General features: G+C 35.4%; 1 protein-coding gene across 3 annotated transcripts in view; it reads right to left on the bottom strand.

Moving 5' to 3' along the window:
• Nucleotides 1-5,929: 5,929 nt before the first annotated feature.
• The window catches only part of lpcat1 (lysophosphatidylcholine acyltransferase 1), a 31,272-nt gene continuing 15,184 nt past the window's right edge, over nt 5,930-22,017 (bottom strand). For 2 of the 3 annotated variants that reach the window (XM_028461041.1, XM_028461042.1), the window contains exons 3-14: nt 21,696-21,910; nt 19,776-19,888; nt 19,552-19,612; nt 16,532-16,590; nt 14,892-14,926; nt 14,765-14,819; nt 12,718-12,800; nt 12,493-12,624; nt 10,719-10,872; nt 8,915-9,013; nt 8,710-8,839; nt 5,930-7,191 (exon numbers count right to left, since the gene is read on the bottom strand). In XM_028461041.1, the coding sequence (XP_028316842.1) occupies nt 7,061-7,191; nt 8,710-8,839; nt 8,915-9,013; nt 10,719-10,872; nt 12,493-12,624; nt 12,718-12,800; nt 14,765-14,819; nt 14,892-14,926; nt 16,532-16,590; nt 19,552-19,612; nt 19,776-19,888; nt 21,696-21,910 (1,267 nt within the window). In that variant the 3' untranslated portion in view covers nt 5,930-7,060. Of the gene's footprint in view, nt 7,192-8,709; nt 8,840-8,914; nt 9,014-10,718; nt 10,873-12,492; nt 12,625-12,717; nt 12,801-14,764; nt 14,820-14,891; nt 14,927-16,531; nt 16,591-19,551; nt 19,613-19,775; nt 19,889-21,695; nt 21,911-22,017 lie in introns of those variants that run through there. The other variant, XR_003675056.1, reaches the window with a different exon arrangement.

The following is a 22,017-nucleotide window of genomic DNA, read 5'->3' as shown; positions in this document are numbered from 1 at the left end:
GACCAACTGGTGACATGTAGGTGGCAGCAGCACACCTTTGGATGAGAGATCACCCGTAATGGGCAGAGCTCAGAGGGAGAGGAAAGGAGTTACGAGACAGAAAATGGGCGAGTTGATGCTGAAGTTCCAGCAGCTCACACTCGACAGAGCATGTGTGGAACTAAGTGGACTATTGAGAGCGTCGTCATGGTGAGAGAAAACGAGAGCAACCGCTGACACTTGGCGTGTCCGAGAGGAGGAGGAAGTTGCGTATGTGGAGAATGACAGGGGAGACTTGGAGGAATGCCAAAATACAGTAAGGAATCCATTCAACTCTGACATAGAAAACAAATAATAGTAATGTTGCCATCAAGAGCCTTTTGTAGAAGGAAACCAATGTTGACGTGTCCCTAAAGCAAAAAAAAAAAAAATGCTTCAAAGTCACTAATAGATTTTTTCAGAGAAAGTCGTTTTTCTCAACTTTTTGTCACAAACTGGCGATTTGAGTGAAACTTTCCTCTATTCAACTGTGGATTACAGAAGAAGACGAAACAAGCTAGAAACAAAAAAAAATTTTCCGTCGGGGTCTGGTCAGGCTTAGGTCAGGTCTTGTATTTGCAGGAAACAGTCACATTTTAACTTCTGTTTTTTGGGTCGGGCTCAGATATAAATATCTAAATTCCTGTGGGGTTCGGGTCGGACTTGAATGAAAAAGCGCAGCCCGATTTGCACTCTAAGTGCGAGACCTCCACGTATGCCTCCACGCTTGTCTTCTTTCAGCCTCCAAGCCTCCTCCTCCTCCGTCAAAAATGCGCATCAGCGTCATTTGACGCTGCAGTTGCAGAACTACTCGGGGAAATTCTGACCCAGAATTTCAGTCAAAATGTAGTTATCAGGGACTATTTCATTTCACTTATAGTCTAGTTTGAGTGAACTAAATGACATTAAAGCGGAACTGAGTACTTTTTCACCTTAATAAATGCTTCTCATAGTTCCTGTGAGGGTAATACAAGTGTTTATGGGGCGATTGGGGGGTCTTTCATTCCCCCTGCTGTCTCTGGCCAGAAACCACACTTGCAACTTTCCCTGCCAAGTGGAAGTGGCAAGACGTACTGCTTTATGGCAACCCAATACAAACTAATGCTAGATTATGACCAGACCTGTGGCTGCACACGGTTGTCTACAAATTAACTTTTCTCAAACTGAATATCATGGCGGAGCCAATAAAAAAAAAAGCAGAGAAGACCTTTGTCTGAGGAACGGAGCAACTCCATGCAGTGACAGCTCAGCAGCAACACACAGCAACCACACACATGATGGCCCCGCAACGACGACGGTGTGTGTGATTGCGCAACAGGTACGCACACAGACAAATATCTATCTATCTATCCATCCATCCATCCATTTCAGAGCAGCTTTATCATCACACAAACAAACACATCACACACATGTCCACACTCCCTTCCGTATTATTCCCACATCATTCATTTATTTTACTTGTCTCTCTTCCTCATCCTGTTCACATGGTCACATGGGACTGTATGTGTGAAAGCACCCTTAGTGTCACTGTTGTATTAGGATTTTTCAGTGATCAGTTGCTATCGTCTTGGGAGAACAAAGGTGAGCATGTAGCTGTGGCGTGGGGTGCAGAGTTTTTGACTGTGGGATAATCAAAAGGAAACCTTTAGGGGGCGCACTAAGCACAACTTACTAGTTTTGCTTTAAGTTTCTAGTCAGCTAATTCTGCTACAGATATAGCCAGTTAAAATATCAACTTTTTGAAGATTCAGTGACCATTATCAACCTGGTATGAGACGATATTAATGTTTGTAAATACACAGAGACAGATTTGATGGTCACAGATTTGATCACATGACTTCTGATTGGATTTCGTCCCATGTGACAAACTTATAGTTTAGTTGTTATTAATTGACGAAAATATTAATATATTTGAAATGGTTTTCGTTCAATGTATTTTTTTTATTTTTTTTTAAATTATAGTCTTGTTATTGTCACGAAAAAATTGTCGACAAAAACGATATGTCAAAAATATTTATACTGTCCTTGATCCACTATCTTTGCTGTGTGTATTATTTACATATCGTATTCTTCTTATTTCTTCTTCTTCTTCTACTTTGAATCATTAGCTATTTTTTTCCACAGTTAACCAAGTGGTAGGAACATTCATTAATTATCATGCTAGGTGGGGAGTACATCCTGGACCGGGCACTAGTTCATCACAAAATTAAAAAAAAAAAAAAAAATATATATATAATAGTTTTTCATCTATTCTGATCTTCCTGCTACAGGGGTGTAAATATCACAGCCACTGCTAATGTCTATTGTAAATTTCACCCTGGAGTGACACATTTTTGAAAACTGTTTCCGTGGGAACATCAACACATTTACAAACTTCAAGGTAAAGTGAAAGCACATGTTGGTGTTAATGAATGGGGAGAAACAGTATTCAAAAATAGCACTTGTAGAAGGTGAAAACTTGTTTTATGGTCCATATTTTATTCAATGATATATATGATGATGGTATATTTGTATGGACGTAGAACTGTCTATTATTCAATAAAAAATAATAATTAAATCAAAAGAAAAATCACTTCAATAAAAAACCCTTTTAAATAATTTAAATTCATTTTTTATTTGATTGAAAATATTTCATTTTGATTAAAGTAAGCTTTTTATTTTGTTTGAAAATGCTTTTTTTATTATTACTATTGAAGTTGAAGTCATCTTTTCTTGTATTTGGGGCCATATTATAGGTATTATTATTATTATTAAATTAAAAAATAAAGCATTTTAATAAAAAAAAAATGCAAAAAAAATTCATCAAGGAAAAAAGTGTTTTTAATGCAAAAAAAAAGAGCCTCAAAAAATGCATTTGAACTTTTTTTTTTCTTTAATTGAAAATGTTTTTTTAATTTTCTCTCATTGAAATGCTTTATTTTTTGATTGAATAATAAAGACACAAATCTACCTCCATTTATGTGATATATACTAAATATTCTGTTTTTGGCATTTTTTTAAAAAGTGAATAATATTTGAATCTTACATTACACCATAGTGTCCCTGGGTATAACTGCATTATTCAACACAAGTACACAAGATTTCATCTGTGAAAGCATCAAAATAACATACGAAGGAAGAACAAACACTGGCTAATGACCAACTTGGCCTGCACATCAAAAATAAATAAGATGAACTGCTCTGAAGTGAAACTTTGACCCTGAAAAGTAAAGTAAGCACAAAGGCTCTCAGGGGGGTGCATTGTGATGTTTCTGTGACTACAATCATGTGTTTACTGTGGAGGGGATTTGGCTTTGGTCAGGATGATGCTGAGGATGGATCACACATTCCATCCCTGCTACAGTATGTGCTGCTATGTGTTATTGTCTTTTAATGCTCATTGCTATGAGGCAGGAGTATCTGAGTGAGGCTCTGCTCAATGAGCAATTTATATGTTCTCAACAAAAGCTAGTTTCTTCTTTAGACCCCCAAGGCAAGTCTTAATTGTCGACTTGATATCTTCACTCTCCCTCTCCTTCTTTCTTTGACTGTTTTCTTCTCCCACCTCCCTCCCACCCACCCTCCCTCTAGCTATTAGGAATTGGATTTAGAGCAGAACGATCCATTAGTCTCTACCCTCCATCTTTATCGCTCTCTCCCTGTTTCCACACCTCCTCTGTCGGTTCCTCTCATCAAAGCCCAGCCTTAATCTGTCTATTTTTACCTGAAGGAATGAAAGGAAGGGATGAGGTAATGCTTTTCCTGTCCATCAGGTGGGCACTGGTGCATGAGCTTACTTGTGATTCACAAAGGCTGATGGCTCCACCATGTGGCCTGAGCAGAGGAAACTCAGGAACGAAACACTTGTTTTGTTTTTGTGTGATCAAAGTTGGGAAAACTAAATATCAAAGAAACCCTAGAGTGCAGATATTAACATCAAAGGCAACAATATGTAATGGTACAGCCTCACCGAGTGGGAAAAAGTTGTGTATCGCAGCAGCGACGACTTCTACCAGGGTTTTGGTCAATTATTATTGTAATTGCGTAATTGATAATTCATTACAATGATGGTGTGTAATTATATTGTATTTTAAAAAATCTGTTGCTGTCGTAATCGTAATTACATTGTAATTGAGTTTAGATGATTTACTTTGTCATTGTCAATACAATTTTATAAAATTGTCAATTTTTAATTTAACGCCAAACTTTTGAACCATTGTTACAGTTCTATGTACAGTATGTAGCTAACAATTATTAAAATATGCTTCAGATCAAGCTTTCCCACATTTTACCACTTATAAATATAGAAATAAATTAGATAAATATTTATTTTTAGCATATTTTTACAGCTGATTTAGGACCTGTTATCATAAGAGATGCTAACAGAAAGCTAACACAACTCAACCTTTATTAGGTTATTTAATTTCGCTCAGTAATTGTAATTGAACTCTAGTAATTGAGAACCTAATTATAATTGACATTCTGAGGATACATTTTTTTTTTTTTTTATTTAATTGTAAATGGAAAAAAATGCTGGTATTGTAATTGAAACAAGGATAATTAAAAACGTAATTGTAACTGGAAAATGTAATTAACCTCAACCCTGACTCCTACTAACTCATATAAAATAAATAATGTTATTTAAGTGGGAAAGATAAACACAAGGACATACAAAAGTAAACATGCTTTTATTATTTTAGAAAAATGAGGAAGGACAGTGGACAGTGGAGGCAATAAAAAAAAAACATGGCAGCATTATTTTTTGTTGATTTCTCTGTTGTTGTTTTTTTTACTTTAGATCAACTTACATCTGTGACATTATAGAGACCTTTGGAATTCTGAACAAACACACATATTTAAAAAAAAAATTACCTGATTATTGACAATAAACATTCATCAGAGTGAAACGGTCAAAGTAAGAGTACACAGAGAAATGTTCACATTATTTATAGTTCATAATCTCTCTACAGCATGCATGAAATAACACCTACTGACCAAATATGGCAGTTGATGAGCTGTTACAAGTGTGCTCTTTGATATCACATCCAAACCTTCATCTATACAGTAATATGATATGAATATGTTTGGTATTCTGAATGAATACATGGTGAAGGTAAATGACAATAGCTTGCGTCATAATAGCAAAAAGCAAACAGTATGATGAGGTAGTTTACTAGATATTAACTACGTACATATTATCTTTAATGAATCTAGTCTAGCTCTGTTCAGGGTAGACATATGCATTATAGATTAGTCAGTGTAAAGGTCAGTTAACCCTGCTATTATCCTTGGGGTCAATGTTTATCATTAGAAAACCTTATTTATTTTTGCTTCATATTTCATGACTTTTCCTAATTTCATGGGTTTGATGGATTTGAAAAAGCATAACATTATCATGATGATATTTCTTTAATGTGCTGAACACGTATTGCACACATTAGTGTCTGCCTGGGGTCAATTTGGAGGAGAATACAGAGGACTTTGTAGTCAATAACCTTAAATATGATACAAAAAAGGTCATAAGAAGAAAGGTCAAAGGTCATATCTTCACCACAACCAGTAGGTTTATACTACTGTGCTCATTAATGTTGTCAGTTAATGTCAGAAGATTTGGATGAGAACCAGTGTTGGGATCAATTGTATTGTAATGGTGTAAATGATAATTCATTACAATGTATGGCATAATTATACTACAATTTCATTAAAGGCAAACTGGGGAACCCTGTTAGAGGTCTATGTCTTACACATATACAGTTAGGGTTGGGTACCAGACCGAATAAGAACAAACAAAACTGACCCATCATCCATCATTAGAGATGCTAACAGAAAGGTTTAACAGGGCTATTTATTAAAGGCTCAGTAAGTGTGATTCATTTCATTTGAACTTGAGAATGAGAATGTAATTGCAATTGACTTTCAGTGGAAAAATTATAATTGTAATTTTAATTGTAACTAAAAAAATGCTGGTCACACGAAAAACTTAACTTAGTTGTAATTGAACATGGATATTTGAAGATGTAATTGTAATTGAATAATGTAATTCACCCCAACCCTGGTGAAAAACTATTCATGATAAATTCAATCTAATTCAAAAGTTTTGGCCTGATGGTGGCGCTAGAGACAGGTCAAGCCATTATCAATGTATTTAACAAATAAATAAAGTGTCTGATACAAAAACTTGGTCAATAATTTTCTGTAAATCATTTTCTGGAGACAAATATCAAAAATGTGTTGTGTAAAGCCAGGGTTGGGTCAATTACAATTAGGTTTTTCAATTACAAATCAATTACGATTACAATAACCAGCAATTTTTCCAATTCTGAGTAAAGAATGAATATTATTTTTCCCGTTAGTTTCGATTACAATTATGTTCTCAATTACAAAAGTTCAACTAGAATTTTACTAACCTTATTCATATAGCTTTGTGATGATTGTGTTTATGTGTACAATATCATTTTTAGCCTTTTTACATTTATATTAGTGCATTTATTATAGTATATTATGTAAAAGTCCAACAGCAATAACTAACTCTAACCTTAACTACATGTATGGGTGTGAAAATTCACTGGACAGGTAGTGGAAAAACTAAATATGTTAACTACATTACTGTACGTGTAAGCCATACACATGTTTTGCGTTTCATAAATTGTAAATTGACCGTTTTTAGTTAATTTCCATGGTTAATTACAAACTCAATTATATTACAATTTCATTACGATGACAGCGGGTGACAGATTTTTAAAAATTACAATTACGATTATATTACGCCATAATTGTGATCAATATTAGTTACACGATTACCAATTATAAGTGAGCCCAATCCTGGTTAAAACCATGGTCTGGTTTTGTTTGTGCAGCTCAAAACTGTTTCTTTGCTTTTATATAAAAATGCTTACATTCAGCAATAACCGTCACCGTCTGCACTCCTCAATGTATGATTATCTGTTAGAAAGTGTGTTTTTAAAACCAACCATATATTAGTGCAAAAGAAGGAGCAGAGCGTCTTATCTTTTCTAGCGTTATCTACCTTACACTTAAAGGCAAATCTAGAGAAATCACAGCCTCAGATGAAGATGAAGATCAGCCTCCTAGTCGTCTGTGCACTTCCTGCTTTTGCCCATTTGGCGATTGTTTTTAAAAAGTCAATCCAATCCAGTGTGGATGAACTCTGCGGATGTGGATGATAAAACTCATCTAAGAGGAGAAACACACAAAAAACACAGGTAAACGGGTGTTTCTTATGATTTTAAACATGCTTTTTTATGCTGAGGTTTGATTGCAAACATGTTGAAACTAGATGTCTCTGAACCTCGTACTTTGAAACATTAGTGAATTAATAGCGATCGTTGTGAGGAATTATCAGGTCAGATTTTGCTTGTTGCTGCTTTTCAGCAGATTTGTGCAGATGGTATGTGTGCTGGCATTCTTTAATGGTTAAAAACAAAAGAGGAATTGCCTCTCAGACAAACAGGAGCTGTACAAGAAGCTTTTGACAGTTTTCTCGAAAAAGGCAGATGGTGGATATAACAATTCCATCTAACAGATGGTATTTAATCTTCTTCACTGAAGCCAACAGGAAATCAAGTGAGGATGGTGACAGCACAGATAAGTAGGGGGATACACTGGCAGATGCGTCAATCATCTCCAGCACAGTCTCATTTGGATAATGCCACTGAATAATTGGAAAACCTTGTTAAAAAAAAATCCTATACAGTAATATAATAGACCTGGCAACTAACGATTATTTTCATCATCGATTAATCAGATTTCTATCACAGTTTATCTACAAAGCGCATTCAAAACCCGGCTTAAACCTGATTAAACTGAAATAAGTGGTCTTTCACGCACCAATGTGCACGCACGCAAGTCAAACAAACACTAGCGCACGCAAACAAATACTCGTGCGCGCGCACACATTCCAACACACACTCACTCGTTGCGGCCTGCACACACAAAACACTGTGGGTGCGCGAATAAACAAAACAATCATGCGCGCACAAAACAAGCACTCTGCACGCACACACAAAACACTTGTGCGCGCGCACACACAAACACTCTCTGCGTACACACAAACACCCTGCCCGTGCACACAAACAGTCGTGGTGCGCGCATAAACAAAGTCGTACGCGCACAAACAAGCACTCTGCACGCACACACAAACACTTGTGCGCGAGCACACACAGACACACTCTGCGTACACACAAATACTCGTGGTGTGCACACACAAACACTCTCCGCACACACACAAACACTCTCCGCACACACAAACACTCTCCGCGCACACACACAAACACTCTCCGCGCACACACACAAAACTCTGCCACACACACACACAAACACTCTGCCCACACACAAACACTCTCCGCGCGCACACACACAAACACTCTGCGCACACACACACAAACACTCTGCGCGCACACACAAACCCTCTGCGCACACACACAAACACTCTGCGCGCACACACAAACAAACTGCGCGCACACACAAACACTCTGCGCACACACACAAACACTCTGCGCACATACACGAACACTCGTGGTGCAGGTGAATCAAACGGCTCTGCTTCACGGTCAGTGACATAAATCCCACAACGCAACGAATCGATAATGAAATTTGTTGCGAACACTTTAAATACTTGATTTTGATTGATTTTATCAATATGTTGTTGCAGCCTTAATATATATTTGTTTTATTAAATGATTGTGTTTTCACCATAAGTGATCCTTCCTGTTTCTGAGCATCCGAGTGTTGAGAGTTGCACTTCTTTCACTCCCAACATGATTTCCAAGATATCAGCCAGCTCCTCCTTTAGGATTCCTCCCTTGTCTTCGTTCTCATACATCTGCACACATACATGTTTGAGTATAATATTAGGAAGTGTGCATCAAAGCTGAAAGGAAAAACAGTAATTACTCACCCTGAAGGCCATTTTAAGGGTTTCTTTTGGCTTTGACGGTCGATGAATGGTAGAAAGAGCAACGAGATAGTGCCGGGTGTCTATGTGTCCATCACTGTGCTGGGGATAAAGGGTGTCAGTGATTTATCAAAGCAAAGGGAAAGAAAGTGGATTTCTTCAGTGTCCAATAAGATACAATAAAAGTAAAAAAATCACTGAGATCTATTGGGTCATATTGGCCAACATACTTTGGTTCAAAAGATTTTTACTTATTGTTCCGTGAATATTCATTAGGCACACTGTACATTTTTAGGTTGATTGGATGAAAACTTTTTGAGACATTTTAATGAGGTGTGTATGTGTTGGTTTTTGCTCGTCCTTATTTTTCTTCCATATTCAGCTTCTAAAATCTCAGGAACTACATCACATAGGAAACTGAAATTTGGTATAGTAATAAAGCTCCACCTCCTCTCTATATATCGAAATATCTGCTATACATCATATCTGGTCGACATGCCAGCCCCTCAAATTTGGAAAAAAGTTTATTGGGGTTTGAGGCTAGAACATGTCTGGGTCTTGAGTAAACAACTTTTCATATGTCTCAGCTCCCTGAGACATTATATGTGACTAATGATTAGTCACATATAATGCATTGGTTCTTGACTGACAGTCTCTTGAAATTTGATCAAAATAAATTGTTTTACTATTTTCATTAGCCCATAACTGCATGTGGGAATGTTAAAAAAAAAAAAAAAAATCTGATCTCTGTTTTAATTTAAAAGGCTACCCTTTCTTACAATATAATTATATATATATATATATTTATTTCTTTATGAGACTTTTATGGAGGTAGATTTGTGTCAAAGAAAAAAAGTGTTCAAATGCTCAAATTTGTGTTGCATTCAAACACTTTTTCTTGGATTGAAAATGTATTTTTTTATTTATTTATTTAATTTTTTTAATTGAATAATAAAGAAACAAATGTACTACCCATAATATGGCCCAAATATAAAAAAAACACTTAAGTACAAAACATTTTCATTTTATGTCAATAAAAAAAGAAACATTTTCAATTAAAAATTCAAAAATAATCATTTGGATATTTTTTTTGAACAGTCTTTGATTGAAAATATTTATTTTTGATTGAAGTGAACTTTTTTTTTATTGAAAACTCTTTTGTTTTTTTTACTATTTCAGTGATTTTTTTTTCATTGAAAATGTTTTTTTATAATAATTTAGTTCATTAGTTTTTCATTATTAACATGAACAATATAATAACCATTGCATCAGAAGAAAAAAATATGTTTGAATACATAATATTTATTTGAACAAATAATAAATAATTTTTGAGACCCAAGTGCATGAGATGTCCTGAAAATATATTGAAATGATATGATTGTTTTTGAGTAACAGTTTGCCTGAATGCAAATAAAAGAACTTGATCAGGAAAATATTATATTAAATTATTATTATTATTTTTAGAAGCAGCAACAAGTATAAATTAATTTAAAAACTCACAACAAACACAAGGCAAACAAAAAAGCGTGAAAAGTGAAAACTATTATAAGTAAATATAAAGAAAATATTGAATGTGATGACAAAAAACTAAACATGTAACAATAACATGACAGGAGTTATAGATTACTGTTTAACGCTGTTAATCAATGAATATGTCACAGGCAGATGGAGAAGTAGTGCCTTTATATATAACGTGAGTTTTGATTCACAGCTTCTATATTTACTTGAGGCTCATCTTAAACAGTGTGATTCACATCTTGTTTTCACCTTGTTTCGAAGATGAGACACTGTGTTTCCTAATGTTTACCTGATCAAAGAGGCTGTGGACGTGTTGAAGCGTGTCTGTAACTGGAAGCTTGAGAAACTCTGCAAAGTCTTCCAAACCCAGTCGTGCTCCCTGCAGATCTCTGGCTCTCCTCGCCTGCTCCTCCAACACCTGCAGCGTCGTTCCTGCTCTTAACCTGCAACAATCATTCAGAAAACCCTGCTTAAAGTTTGCTTCAACATCACTAGGAATCACACGTCTTTATTAACTGAAGTAAAACACAATATTAACCTTAAAATGCAAAATCCTTCCTAAATATTAGGGATGTAACGATTAATCGTAAGGCAGTTAAAAATCGATTCATAGGTATCACGGTTGATATCGATTTTCTGACAATTGAATCGCAGTACCTTTTTTAACCGCTATCCGGAAGTGTTGGCGGCGGGCGGAGTCTGCTACTACTTTTTTTCTGGCCGCCTTCTACTCTTAAATATGTTAATAAATGATTCATTACCCCTTTAGCACTGAAAGAATATCTGTAATATTACTTGAATATCTGTAAAAGTCACGTTTTTCTATTAGCTCTGTCTGCTAGCATAGCTTCTCTTCTTCACTGCAAGATATCTGCATGCCAACCGACCACTGGGTTACCAGCGCCCTCTGCTGGTCCAAACAAATATGACGTAAATCAGTGCAATGACGGTTTTTTTTTTTTTTAAAGTCCAATTGTTAAGGCACAAAATACATTTTCAGTTGCACTTTTTGCATTGTTTATTATAGAACCAGAATTTAAATTAATAGGCTTCATTTTCATTTGTATTATTCCTTTATTTATTTAATTCAAGATTTATTTTTAGTTAAATTGCATTGTTTTGAATAGTTTATCAAGGAATTATTTTGACAATGAAAATACAGTATTTTTCCCAAAAAAAAAATTTGTCTACAGTCCCATTTTGTAAATGAAAAAATCGTGAGAGAATCGTATCGTGAACCCAGTATCGTGAATCGAATTGTATCGGGAGTTGAGTGAATCGTTACATCCCTACTAAATATATTGCAAATACGCCTCTTATTCAAACGTATTCTGAACAGGGACACAAACGAGCTTTAAGTGAGTTGTTTCGTAAAATTATATAAACTGAACATGTTTCTAATGCTCAACCTTTGTGAATAAAAAAACATTATAAACATCTTATGGAACAAACTGTCAGCAGTGCTGAAATCAGCATCCAATGTGAACATTTTTAAGTTAAAAACTCCTTTTCTGAGAGGGAGACGTTCTATTCATTGTATTGTTGATTTCAAACTCTTTTCAATCTTTTTATTGATTTTTAAACTCTGTTTAATGAGTTCATTGATTTTATTGTTGATCTTTAAACTCTTCAATATTTTTATTTGATTTGTTGACATTTAAACCCTTTTCAATTATTTTTAAACTATATTCAATGTTTTAATTGATTTTTAAACTCTGTTTTAATGATTTTATTTTTGATCTTTAAACTCTGTTTAATGTTTTCCAAAAGTTGCACTTTTTAAATCATGTAAAGCACATTGAATTGCCATGTGTATGAAAGGTGTGATACATATTAATGTGCCTTGCCTCGTGTAAATAAAACATTTAGACCAGTGTGGACAGAAGTAAATACTTTCCTAATCAGGTTTGAGGCAAAGGTTCAATAAGATTCCCTCCAGTTAATATTTCAAAGCAAATATACGACATGTTTGTATCCGTAAACGTGGCTGTGTTCACTTCCTGCCACCAATAGATGTCAGTCTATGTGCACTTTCTAGTAAAGTCCAGCCTACCTTTACTCACCGTAAGCGACTCATCAGCTGGTTGAACTCCAGCAGGCTGCTGAGATCCACGATGCACAGTGGGTCATGTGACTGTGACAGGCTGATGTCACAATCATCAAAGGACAGGTCAGTCAGAGGAGCTCCCAACGCCCTGTCAACACCGGGGGAAACGCTTCTAACTTCACCATCTCTCACTTATTCCTCATATTATCAATACAACAGGTGGAGGTGGCAGCGCACTGACTTAGCCATGAGCTTTCTGACGTTGTCTGCAAATAGAGTAGGATTGTTCTTCTCCTCAGTGGATGGTGTGTATGGAGGTAGGAACTAAAGAGAGAAAGAGAGAGAAAGAGGCGACTCAGCACTAAAGTGCTACCTTAATTTCAGCCATCAAAATCTGTGTACCCTTTGTTCTTTGGTTATTCCGTTTTAAAACCAAATCAAAATAACAAATAAACAGTGTGGTTATTTAGTTTTACTGACTTAAAATCAAAACAGAAATACAGAACCTACAAAAACAAGATTTTTTTTTTTTTTTTTTTTTTTTAATTGATCCCCCCCCTCATTATTATATTTTTTCTCCTTCTTGTTGCTTCAAGATGATTTAATTTTTAAGTAAATGACTGAAGACGTTTCTCTTTATTGGCTTGCACAAACAAACAAAACGGAAAAATAAAATCCTGTTATCCACTGATTAACAGAAACGCAGAAGAAACCATGAAAACAAGATAAGCAGCGTTTTTTTGTTTTAAAAAAAATACCTTGTTCTGTTTGTGAGATATTTGGATATTTAGGGGGGAAATTAGAGTAAGAACAGAAGTCCACTGCACCTGGTTTCCCTCCACAGGTTCTGGACCCGTTTTCCGCACACAATAGGACTGTTTAAGATTTATTACAGCAGTGTTTTAGTCCTGCTCCTGTTTTCATGCAGTCTGTGGATGTTTCAGTCACAAGCTGCTCACGGTCCACATAGCATCCAAATAACTGGCGACTGACTATTGACTGTGAGGAACAATAGATGTTAGAACTTCTACCATTTGACACTTTTGCAAAAACAATTAGAGCTATTTTGAGGGCTGTAAAAATATGTATTTTGCACAATTATAAACACCGCCAGCCACTAACAGCAGCTGTCAACACACACGAAAGTTGATCACAAGAAAAAGAAGCACCAGTAGATTCATTACACCACTTCTGGTCCATTTAATCACATATCATGTGCATGTTTTTCGTAACATCCTTTTTTTTAACTTCTATTTTTTAATGCGTTGCTCCTTTTTTGTCAAGGAGAAAAAGTCCGACCCAGTCTGTGGGTCGACTGTGTGGTGAGATTAAAACATGAAGCTCTCGTCCACATTTCTCTTAAATATCCAAATATCACACAAACACAACAAAATTTAATTTTGAAACAGAAAAGTGCTGCTTGTCTGGTTTTGGATTTTGCTGTATTTCTATTTAAAACAAAAAAGAACGAAGGGTACACGGATTCATCAGGGGATGTTTCAGTTATAGTCAATTAAAAAACATTAAGATTTTTGTTGCCTAAAATATACAGGCTGAAAGTTTAAACATTTTGTAAAAAAATCTTATATTTTGATGCATGTTTTTTTTTACTTAGTCGTACTCTATAATCATAATTTAGCTCTTTTTTTTTAAGCTTTAATTACTGTTTATCCACCTGATATAGAAGTATTAAGGCTTGTCCCGCCTTTCATGCAACAAAAGGAGTTTGATTGGATAGCTTCCAAAAAATAAACTTAGTTGTGATTGTCCATGAAGAACAATATTATAATCCCCCGCCACAAAGTGTGGAAGGGGGATATACCGGTAGGTTTGAGCGTCCGAGTTAAAGGGGACAACTGTTCTTAGAAACAGTTTAAAATAGTAATTTTATATTCTGATGTGATAATATTTTCTTATGTATACATCTAAGTTCTTAGATTTAGGACATTTAGGAAAAGGTTGTGAGTCATAATGACAACCAATCTGGCGTGGGATGTTGACGACTGTGTCTTCGTTTAGTTTTCGTTCACATGTTTGTTTGTTTTTTAAATTAGCCATATTCTAGTTATTGTCACTTGTCAAATGTGCAGTTGACGAAAACTATGACAAAAACTTTTAATCAACAAAATGAACACTGCTGTTGAACTGAAACTGTCATTTACTACTGATTCTGACTCCTGAGCACAACATTTAGCAATGGTACCATTTGTTTTTTAGTGCAGTTTTTATTGACTGAATAATTTATTTTTTAAGTAACATGAACTTATTAGTGGTAAACAAAGCCTCACCTCAATCTCCATCCGGTTATGTAGTTGGCACAAAGTAAGCCATAGGATCTTCAACCTGAGGGCAAAGAAGTGGAAATATTGGACCAGGAAGGAACCAAACGGGCTGAAGCCACGTATGTTCACTTACGCTCCAGGACCTCGCCACGTCCATGTAACAGTATCCTGTGGACAAGAGGGAAGGAAACATCTCAGAACATCCATACACACAACCTCATGAAGAAAAGTATTTCAATACATGCATGTGACACGTGGCTTTTTCCCCACTTGAATGAATTACTGATATTTACTTAATATTGCATATAAAGACACTTTCAGCCTGCATCCATGCTGAAATCATTCAGAATTTTGTGAATTAGTTTGTATTTTAACCTGCACTTTACAGAGGAGTGAGATGTTTATTTATTTGACTCTGTTTTGATTTTGTTCCTGTCCTTAATGTGACTTTCTGTGAAATTTTAGCTCAACTTTGTTGTAAAGGTATGTGAACCCCTTAAATTAACAAAATATTACCTTTTAGAAGAACAAGAATGAGAATTATTTAACTTTACTTACTTAACGAGACATTAAAATGCATGTAAACAAATTTGTCAGCAGTAAAGGTAGAGATTCTGAGAGAGAAACTTCAGTAACACTTTACTTGACATTTTATACATAAGGCTGACATTATGCTGTCATTAGCATGAATAAGGTGTCATTAAGATGTAATTACGTGTCATTCATTAAATTATGACACCTTTGAAGCTATGTTGGCATTTTGTGGGTTAAGTGGAGGGATCTATTGGGGTTAGGGTTAGGGTAATAAAGGGTTATGGTTAGGGTAAATAACGACACTTAATGACACCTTATTCATGCTAATGACAGCGTAATGTCAGCCTTTATGTAGAAAACTTTAAGTAAAGTATAATGAACTAAAATCCTGTCACTGAGTGCTTTAATTACAATATAACCCCCATCGCTCTCAGTGCAGCGACGACCAGGGTTGGGGTAAATTATAATTGTAATTGTGTAATTGATTATGAATTACATGGATGGAATGATTATAAATGTAATTTCAAAAATCTGCCGCAGTCGTAATCATAATTAAATTGTTATTTAGTTTAGATAATTGACTTTGCAATTGTAAAAATATAATTCAACACAAAACTGGGGAACCATGTTACAGTTCTATGTACAGTTATACACATACAGTATGTAGTCAACAATTACTAAAATATGTTTCATATCGAGCTTTTCCACGTTTTACCATTATAAAAAAAATTTGAAATCGAGAATACTGACACAAAACAAGGCTCAGACGCCCACACCAAAAATATTAAAACCTATATTTTCATTAATTATGAAACGTAACAAGGAAACCAATAGATAAGAAATAAATTAAATGACAAATATGTGTTTTTAGTGTATTTTACAGCTGATTTAGGACCCGTTACCATGGGAGATGCTAACAGAAAGCTAACACAAGAGGAAGGTTAACTTGTATTAGGTTATTTATTTCAGGCTCAGTTACTGTGATTGAACTTTAGTAATTGAGAACGTAATTGTTATTGACTGCGTGTGTGGTTGTGTGTGTGTGTGTGTTGTGTGTGTGTGTGTGTGTGTTGTGTGTGGTGTGTGTGTGTGTGTGTGTGTGTGTGTGTGTGTGTGTGTCCAAAAGGAGGATGAAATATCACTCCACTTAAACATGAAGTCATTGAACATGAGAGGGACATGCTGCTGAGGTGGATGAACATTACATCACAGGTGAGACGACTGCGTGTAAAGATTTACCAGTTGGTTTGGATAGCGTAGTATAACTGGCTGCACTGGGAGTCCTGGTATAAATGCCCCTGGAAGACATAAATTAAAAAAAAAAAAAAACAATTTACACTTCAAAAGAGCATTTGAATATCATAATATCACAAAATGATACATCTATGATACATCCCATTAGCCTGTAAGATAATTTTGCATTTTATACAAGTGAAATATTATATACATTGTCCTTATTTTAACACTTTGTGGTTTTTTTTATCTTATTGTGGGGTTTCCTGTGGATTCCTGTGGGTATTTTTTTTTTTTTATATATATTGTATGCAAGGTTTTAATGATGTAAAGCACTTTGAATGATATTGTATATATGAAAAGTGTTCTATACATAACATTTGATTGATTTATTATATATTATTATTTGAGAAACTGTTTTTTTTTTTTTTGGAAATGTTTGGAAATTGAAAAGGCAAAATACAGTGACATCTGCTGGACAATCTTTAATATAACATTTCTATTGAACTGTAAATAAAGGTGTTATGAAACAGCTGGAGTTCTGCTTAGCTACTGTAGGTATCTATAAGGTTTTCTGTGACACAAAGCTCAAATTTGAACATGTTGCCATGGTAACTTGGATGCTTAAGCTGCTCCTGAGCAGGTTATGTTAAAGTGCTCCGCTGATATATATAAAAAAATAAAAAAATAAAAAAATGAGCAGGCACTGCCTCATCATTCCAGCTGCAGCGGCATAAGATCAAAAGATCTACCAGAAAGAGAAAAACAAGCCTAAATGAAGATACACGGTTCTTACTAGAATGATTGATGTGTTTTTTAGTTAAAAGAAAGAAAGAAAAAAAAACTAAACACTCCAGCCAAAAATCTTTGAGAGGGCATGAATAGATAAAAGGATACATAAGATATAAAAGCAACCACAAAAGTTGCTAAAAGCGACAGCATCAGTAAGAAGACTTTAAGAAATAAGAACATTACTGGAAACTTTTGTAAAGCTTTATTTTGGCCAGGTGGCAAAAGGACATCGGCAAATAAACAGTTGGTCTCTTGTACAACAAGCTGGTGATGTGGGAGCGACAGACGAGGCGATATTGTTATTCTTTATTTACCTATTTATTTAATAAAATCAAGCAAACATGGCAATATGACCCTGATTATAGCCGTACGTGCATGTTTTGGGGAAACAACACGCATTTGCCTTCAAAAACAGGAGACCAAAGAGAGGGAAATGTTAATTATTGCAAATAATCTGATGTAACATGATGATACGATCGATTTCACCTTCTGAAAAGGAAATTAATGAACCCATGTTAAGCTAAATCAACTTTTCTGTGCTTTAAACATGATAAAAGTGATATTTGGGCTTCAAACACATGTTCAAAGTGTTTTTTTTCATAGGTTCCCTCAATCGTTAGTTAGAGGGTGATTTGCTCCTTTCTTACTGCAGGGTGAGCACAAACACCTCGCTCCAATTTGATGACGCGTTCCCACGGCACTGAGCTGGAGAAGCCACGCCTCCAAGAAACTCTCTGCCGTGATTGACATGTAAACAGACACGCCCACAAAGGTGAGCATTTCAGCATCCTTTGTGCAGTGCTATGTATGTATTTTCTACAGTCTATGAATGTACCGGTGAATGCCCCGCCCCCATGCTCTGTCTCGAGTTCATATTTCCATAAACTGGGTGGTCCATGTTTAGCTTTAGCAGGCAGGGCTGGGCGATACGGACCACAACTCATATCTCAATATTTTTTCTCTAAATGGCAATATACAATATTAATCTTGATATTTTTAACTCCATCAAGTCTGACCAGAAAGACAATTCTGGGTTAAATTTGCTGATGAAAAATGCCACACAGGTTCATTTATTAACAAACAGTTGCACAATAGTCTGTAGTGTCTTCTTTAGAGGATGGCTTGGGTAGGACGCACCTGCAATACATCTACGGTAACTGTGCTTTTCATCTGCTATATCTATGCTCAAATATGGAAACATTGGTAAAGAAGGACACTGGACTGAATTCTGTGATAAATTAAATACAATTGTTTTGTGATTGTACGGGGTGATTATAAATAAAAACAAGTAAAAAAATATAGATATATCTTGATATATATCTATATATAAAAGTATATTAGAAATAGCAGAGCGTGAACATAGCCAACAGAAGGGTTGGAGTCAATTACATTTTTGGTTCAGTTCAATTACAAAGAATCAAAATTACTGAGCGGAAATAAATAACCTAATAAAACGTAACCTTCCTCTGTGTTTGCTGTTAGCATCTCTGAGATAACTGGTCCTAAATCAGCTGTAAAAACACTAAAAACAATGTATCTATCATCTAATTTATTTCCTATCTATTGGTTACCTTGTTTGTGCTTCAAATCAATGAAATATAGGTTTTGAATAATTTATTAATTAATTAATTAATGGTTAAATGTGCAAAGCTTGCTATGAAACATATTTATTAACTGTACTACATATGTGTAAACTGTACACACAACTGTAAATGGTTCCAGTTTTGCGTTAAATTATATTTTACATTATTATATTTACACAATTTTCATGGCAATTACAATTACAAAGTCAATTATCTGAACTCGATTACAATTTAATTACGATTATGACGGCAACAGATTTTTTAAATTACAATTACATTTATTATTATGACATAATTGCAAATAATTGCTAATTACGCGATTACAATTATAATTGACCCCAACCCTGTCCAACACAGTAAGAAACACACTGACAGGTTGTGGAATTAAAAACAAGCTATGACAGTGTGTGTCACCTCGACATAAAAGCCAAAGTTTTTACCTTTGATCAATAAATACACATCTTCTTTTTTTATGAGCTTACTTATGTGTCCATTGGAGAGAAAAATGTTTTTTTATTTGAAAAAAAAACAAAAAAACAACCGAGATGTTTCTCACAGGATTTAGGGTCCAGGAGGACCAAAAGTAAAAAGACGACAGCCTTCCATTTGGCTTAGAGACAAGCTTAAAGCAATAACAAACTGAGCACATACCAGCCTTAAATAAGATAAGACCCGACCTGTTGGTACACGTCCCCTCAGGAAAAATCATAATCTGGAACAGATAAACAATAATGACATTATGCACATGTTAAACCAACTGAAATGAACTGCAGTTTCTTGTTTTGTGGGTGTAAACAAACTGTCACAATTAGGATTTCTAGTGCTATGAGCTGAAGACCAGCGTTTACGTACATCAATCACATACTGTATCTCACCTGAGGCCATTTTCCTCCTGACTGGGCTCTGCGTTTTATCTCCTCTACAGTATTTCTTCTTGAGTCCTGATCCGACCGTAACACAAGGACGGGCCTGATGTAGCCAATCAGAGCTGAGAGTACAAAGAGGCAGGGTTTCATAACAGGATGCAAGGTTGGAGTCAATTATAATTGGAATTGCGTAATTGCTAATTAATTACATTTATGTTGTAATTATAATTGCAATTTTAAAAAAAACAGTTACTAATTAAATTGTGACTGTTCGGCGCAGAAACAGTCACCGCAAACAGTTCCAGGTTTGATGAATTGCATTGCATCCACTGCAGTAATTTATTTGCATTTCCTCCTCCCATTTTTTTTGCACCGATTCTGTGATCCACCTACTTTACATATTCATCAGAGGCAAATGCGCTAAATGGATTGTGGGCGTATTGTGACACACAGAAGACGCGCGGTCCTGATTTCCTGGGGTTTGTACCCCTCATTAGCGCGTGGAGAGACGTTTTAATACCCCTAAACCTTTAGTGAATCCGCCCCTTAGAGTGACACTAACCATTGCAACACGAGCCGCGATGGAGAGATGTTTTTGGCTTCTTTTTTTCAAAATCAAAGTGTTATTCTCTATAAGGATGGGGCTGAATATGATGGGAAGATGCGTGAACGGTTACATTTGTACCAGCATGGGAACTGATTGATATTTTCTCATGTGTTGGTGATATTTTGGTATTTTGGGGTCTCTGATTTTGATGAAAAATACAGAATTCCCATTCTGAACCAGAAAAGGCAACCTGAACTTATTTTTAAAATCAGGCCTAAATATGACACAGAAATGCCTCACATCCATGTTTTGGGACAATGTCACATCTAAACGCAATTTTCCCAGAAACAATTGAAAAGTGTTAAAAAAAAAAAACAATATGTCAAACTTGGTCATAATTTCATTCAGAATTCTATATGACACAAACTAAAACCTCACTGACATGTCTTGGGACATGATCACGCATTTTCATGTTCTTATTCCCATAAAACAGATGGCTAGCATTGTAGCTAACACGAGTTACATCTTCCATAAGTCAGAAGTGTGAAGACAGGGTTCCTACAGCTTAGTCAAAATAAATTCAAGACTTTTTAAGACTTTTTATTGCCAAAGAAAAAAAAACGCCACATATATTACATAGAGTTAGGGTCATTTTTTTCTAGACTAGTGCAGACGTGCAACTGGCGGCCCCCAAAGTAAAACACACAATATACACAAAATGACAGTAAAATACACAAAAAAATGCTAAAATAATCAAAATCACACCAAAAACATAAGGCGACTACAAATTTAGCCAGAAATCCATAAATTAACAACCAATCCATCAAGAAAATCCTTGTTGGAGAGGCAATTTTTGTTAAATTTACATTTCCCGTGTTGTTTATACATGTTTTTTAAAATAACGAATGTTACCATTTATTTTGAAATGTGAGATCAATTCCAATCATAAAATCATACTTATTATGTGTTAAAATGTAAGACTTTTGAAACATTGATTTAAGACATTTTAATGACAATTAAGACCTTATTTTTAGATTAATGAATTTAATGCCTTTTAAGACTTTTTAAGGATCTGCGGGAACCCTGCAAAAACAGTATTTGACTCCATTAACTCTAAGTAGCCTGTTTAGGCTAGTTTTAAACAGCTAGTAAAGTATCTAAATAGGGAAAGAGGATGACACGGAAACAAAACGGACAAGTGTAAAGTGACGGAAATGGGAAATATTGAAATGAAAAATCGTGGGTAACTAAACGTTGTGTTTTGATTAAAAAGCTACTGCTTTTCGTGTAATGGTTTTGAACTCCCACACATATCATTGCCTCGCAGAGCTTTTTGGCACACACCAGGAATGTGAGTAACAATGAAATTCCGTCCGACTTACTACCCCAGACTGGGATGCTCATGCTCTCCATTTTGGCGACCATAGAGCACATGGTGATGGTGACTGGAATGGCATCAAAGTAAGATGAATGAGGGGCCATGGTAAGGATGGGAACGTCCGAGGAAGCCGCTCGCTCTCCTTTCACCTTGATCCAGTGAAAGCCTCCACAGAACCACATGGCTCTCATGATCACTTGTAGACACACGTCTACAAACCTGAGAACAGACTCTGCGTTAAAGCAGTTGCTGACAAAGTCTTTCTATGCTTGTTCTAAACCAGTGGTTCCCCCTTTCTCTTACTTTTGAATGCAAGTACCCCCCTT

Source organism: Gouania willdenowi, chromosome 11, assembly GCF_900634775.1.
Source record: "Gouania willdenowi chromosome 11, fGouWil2.1, whole genome shotgun sequence".
NCBI classification, from domain to species: Eukaryota; Metazoa; Chordata; class Actinopteri; order Blenniiformes; family Gobiesocidae; genus Gouania; species Gouania willdenowi.
Note: the sequence above shows the minus strand (reverse complement) of the source record. Positions and strands in the feature narration are given on the sequence as shown.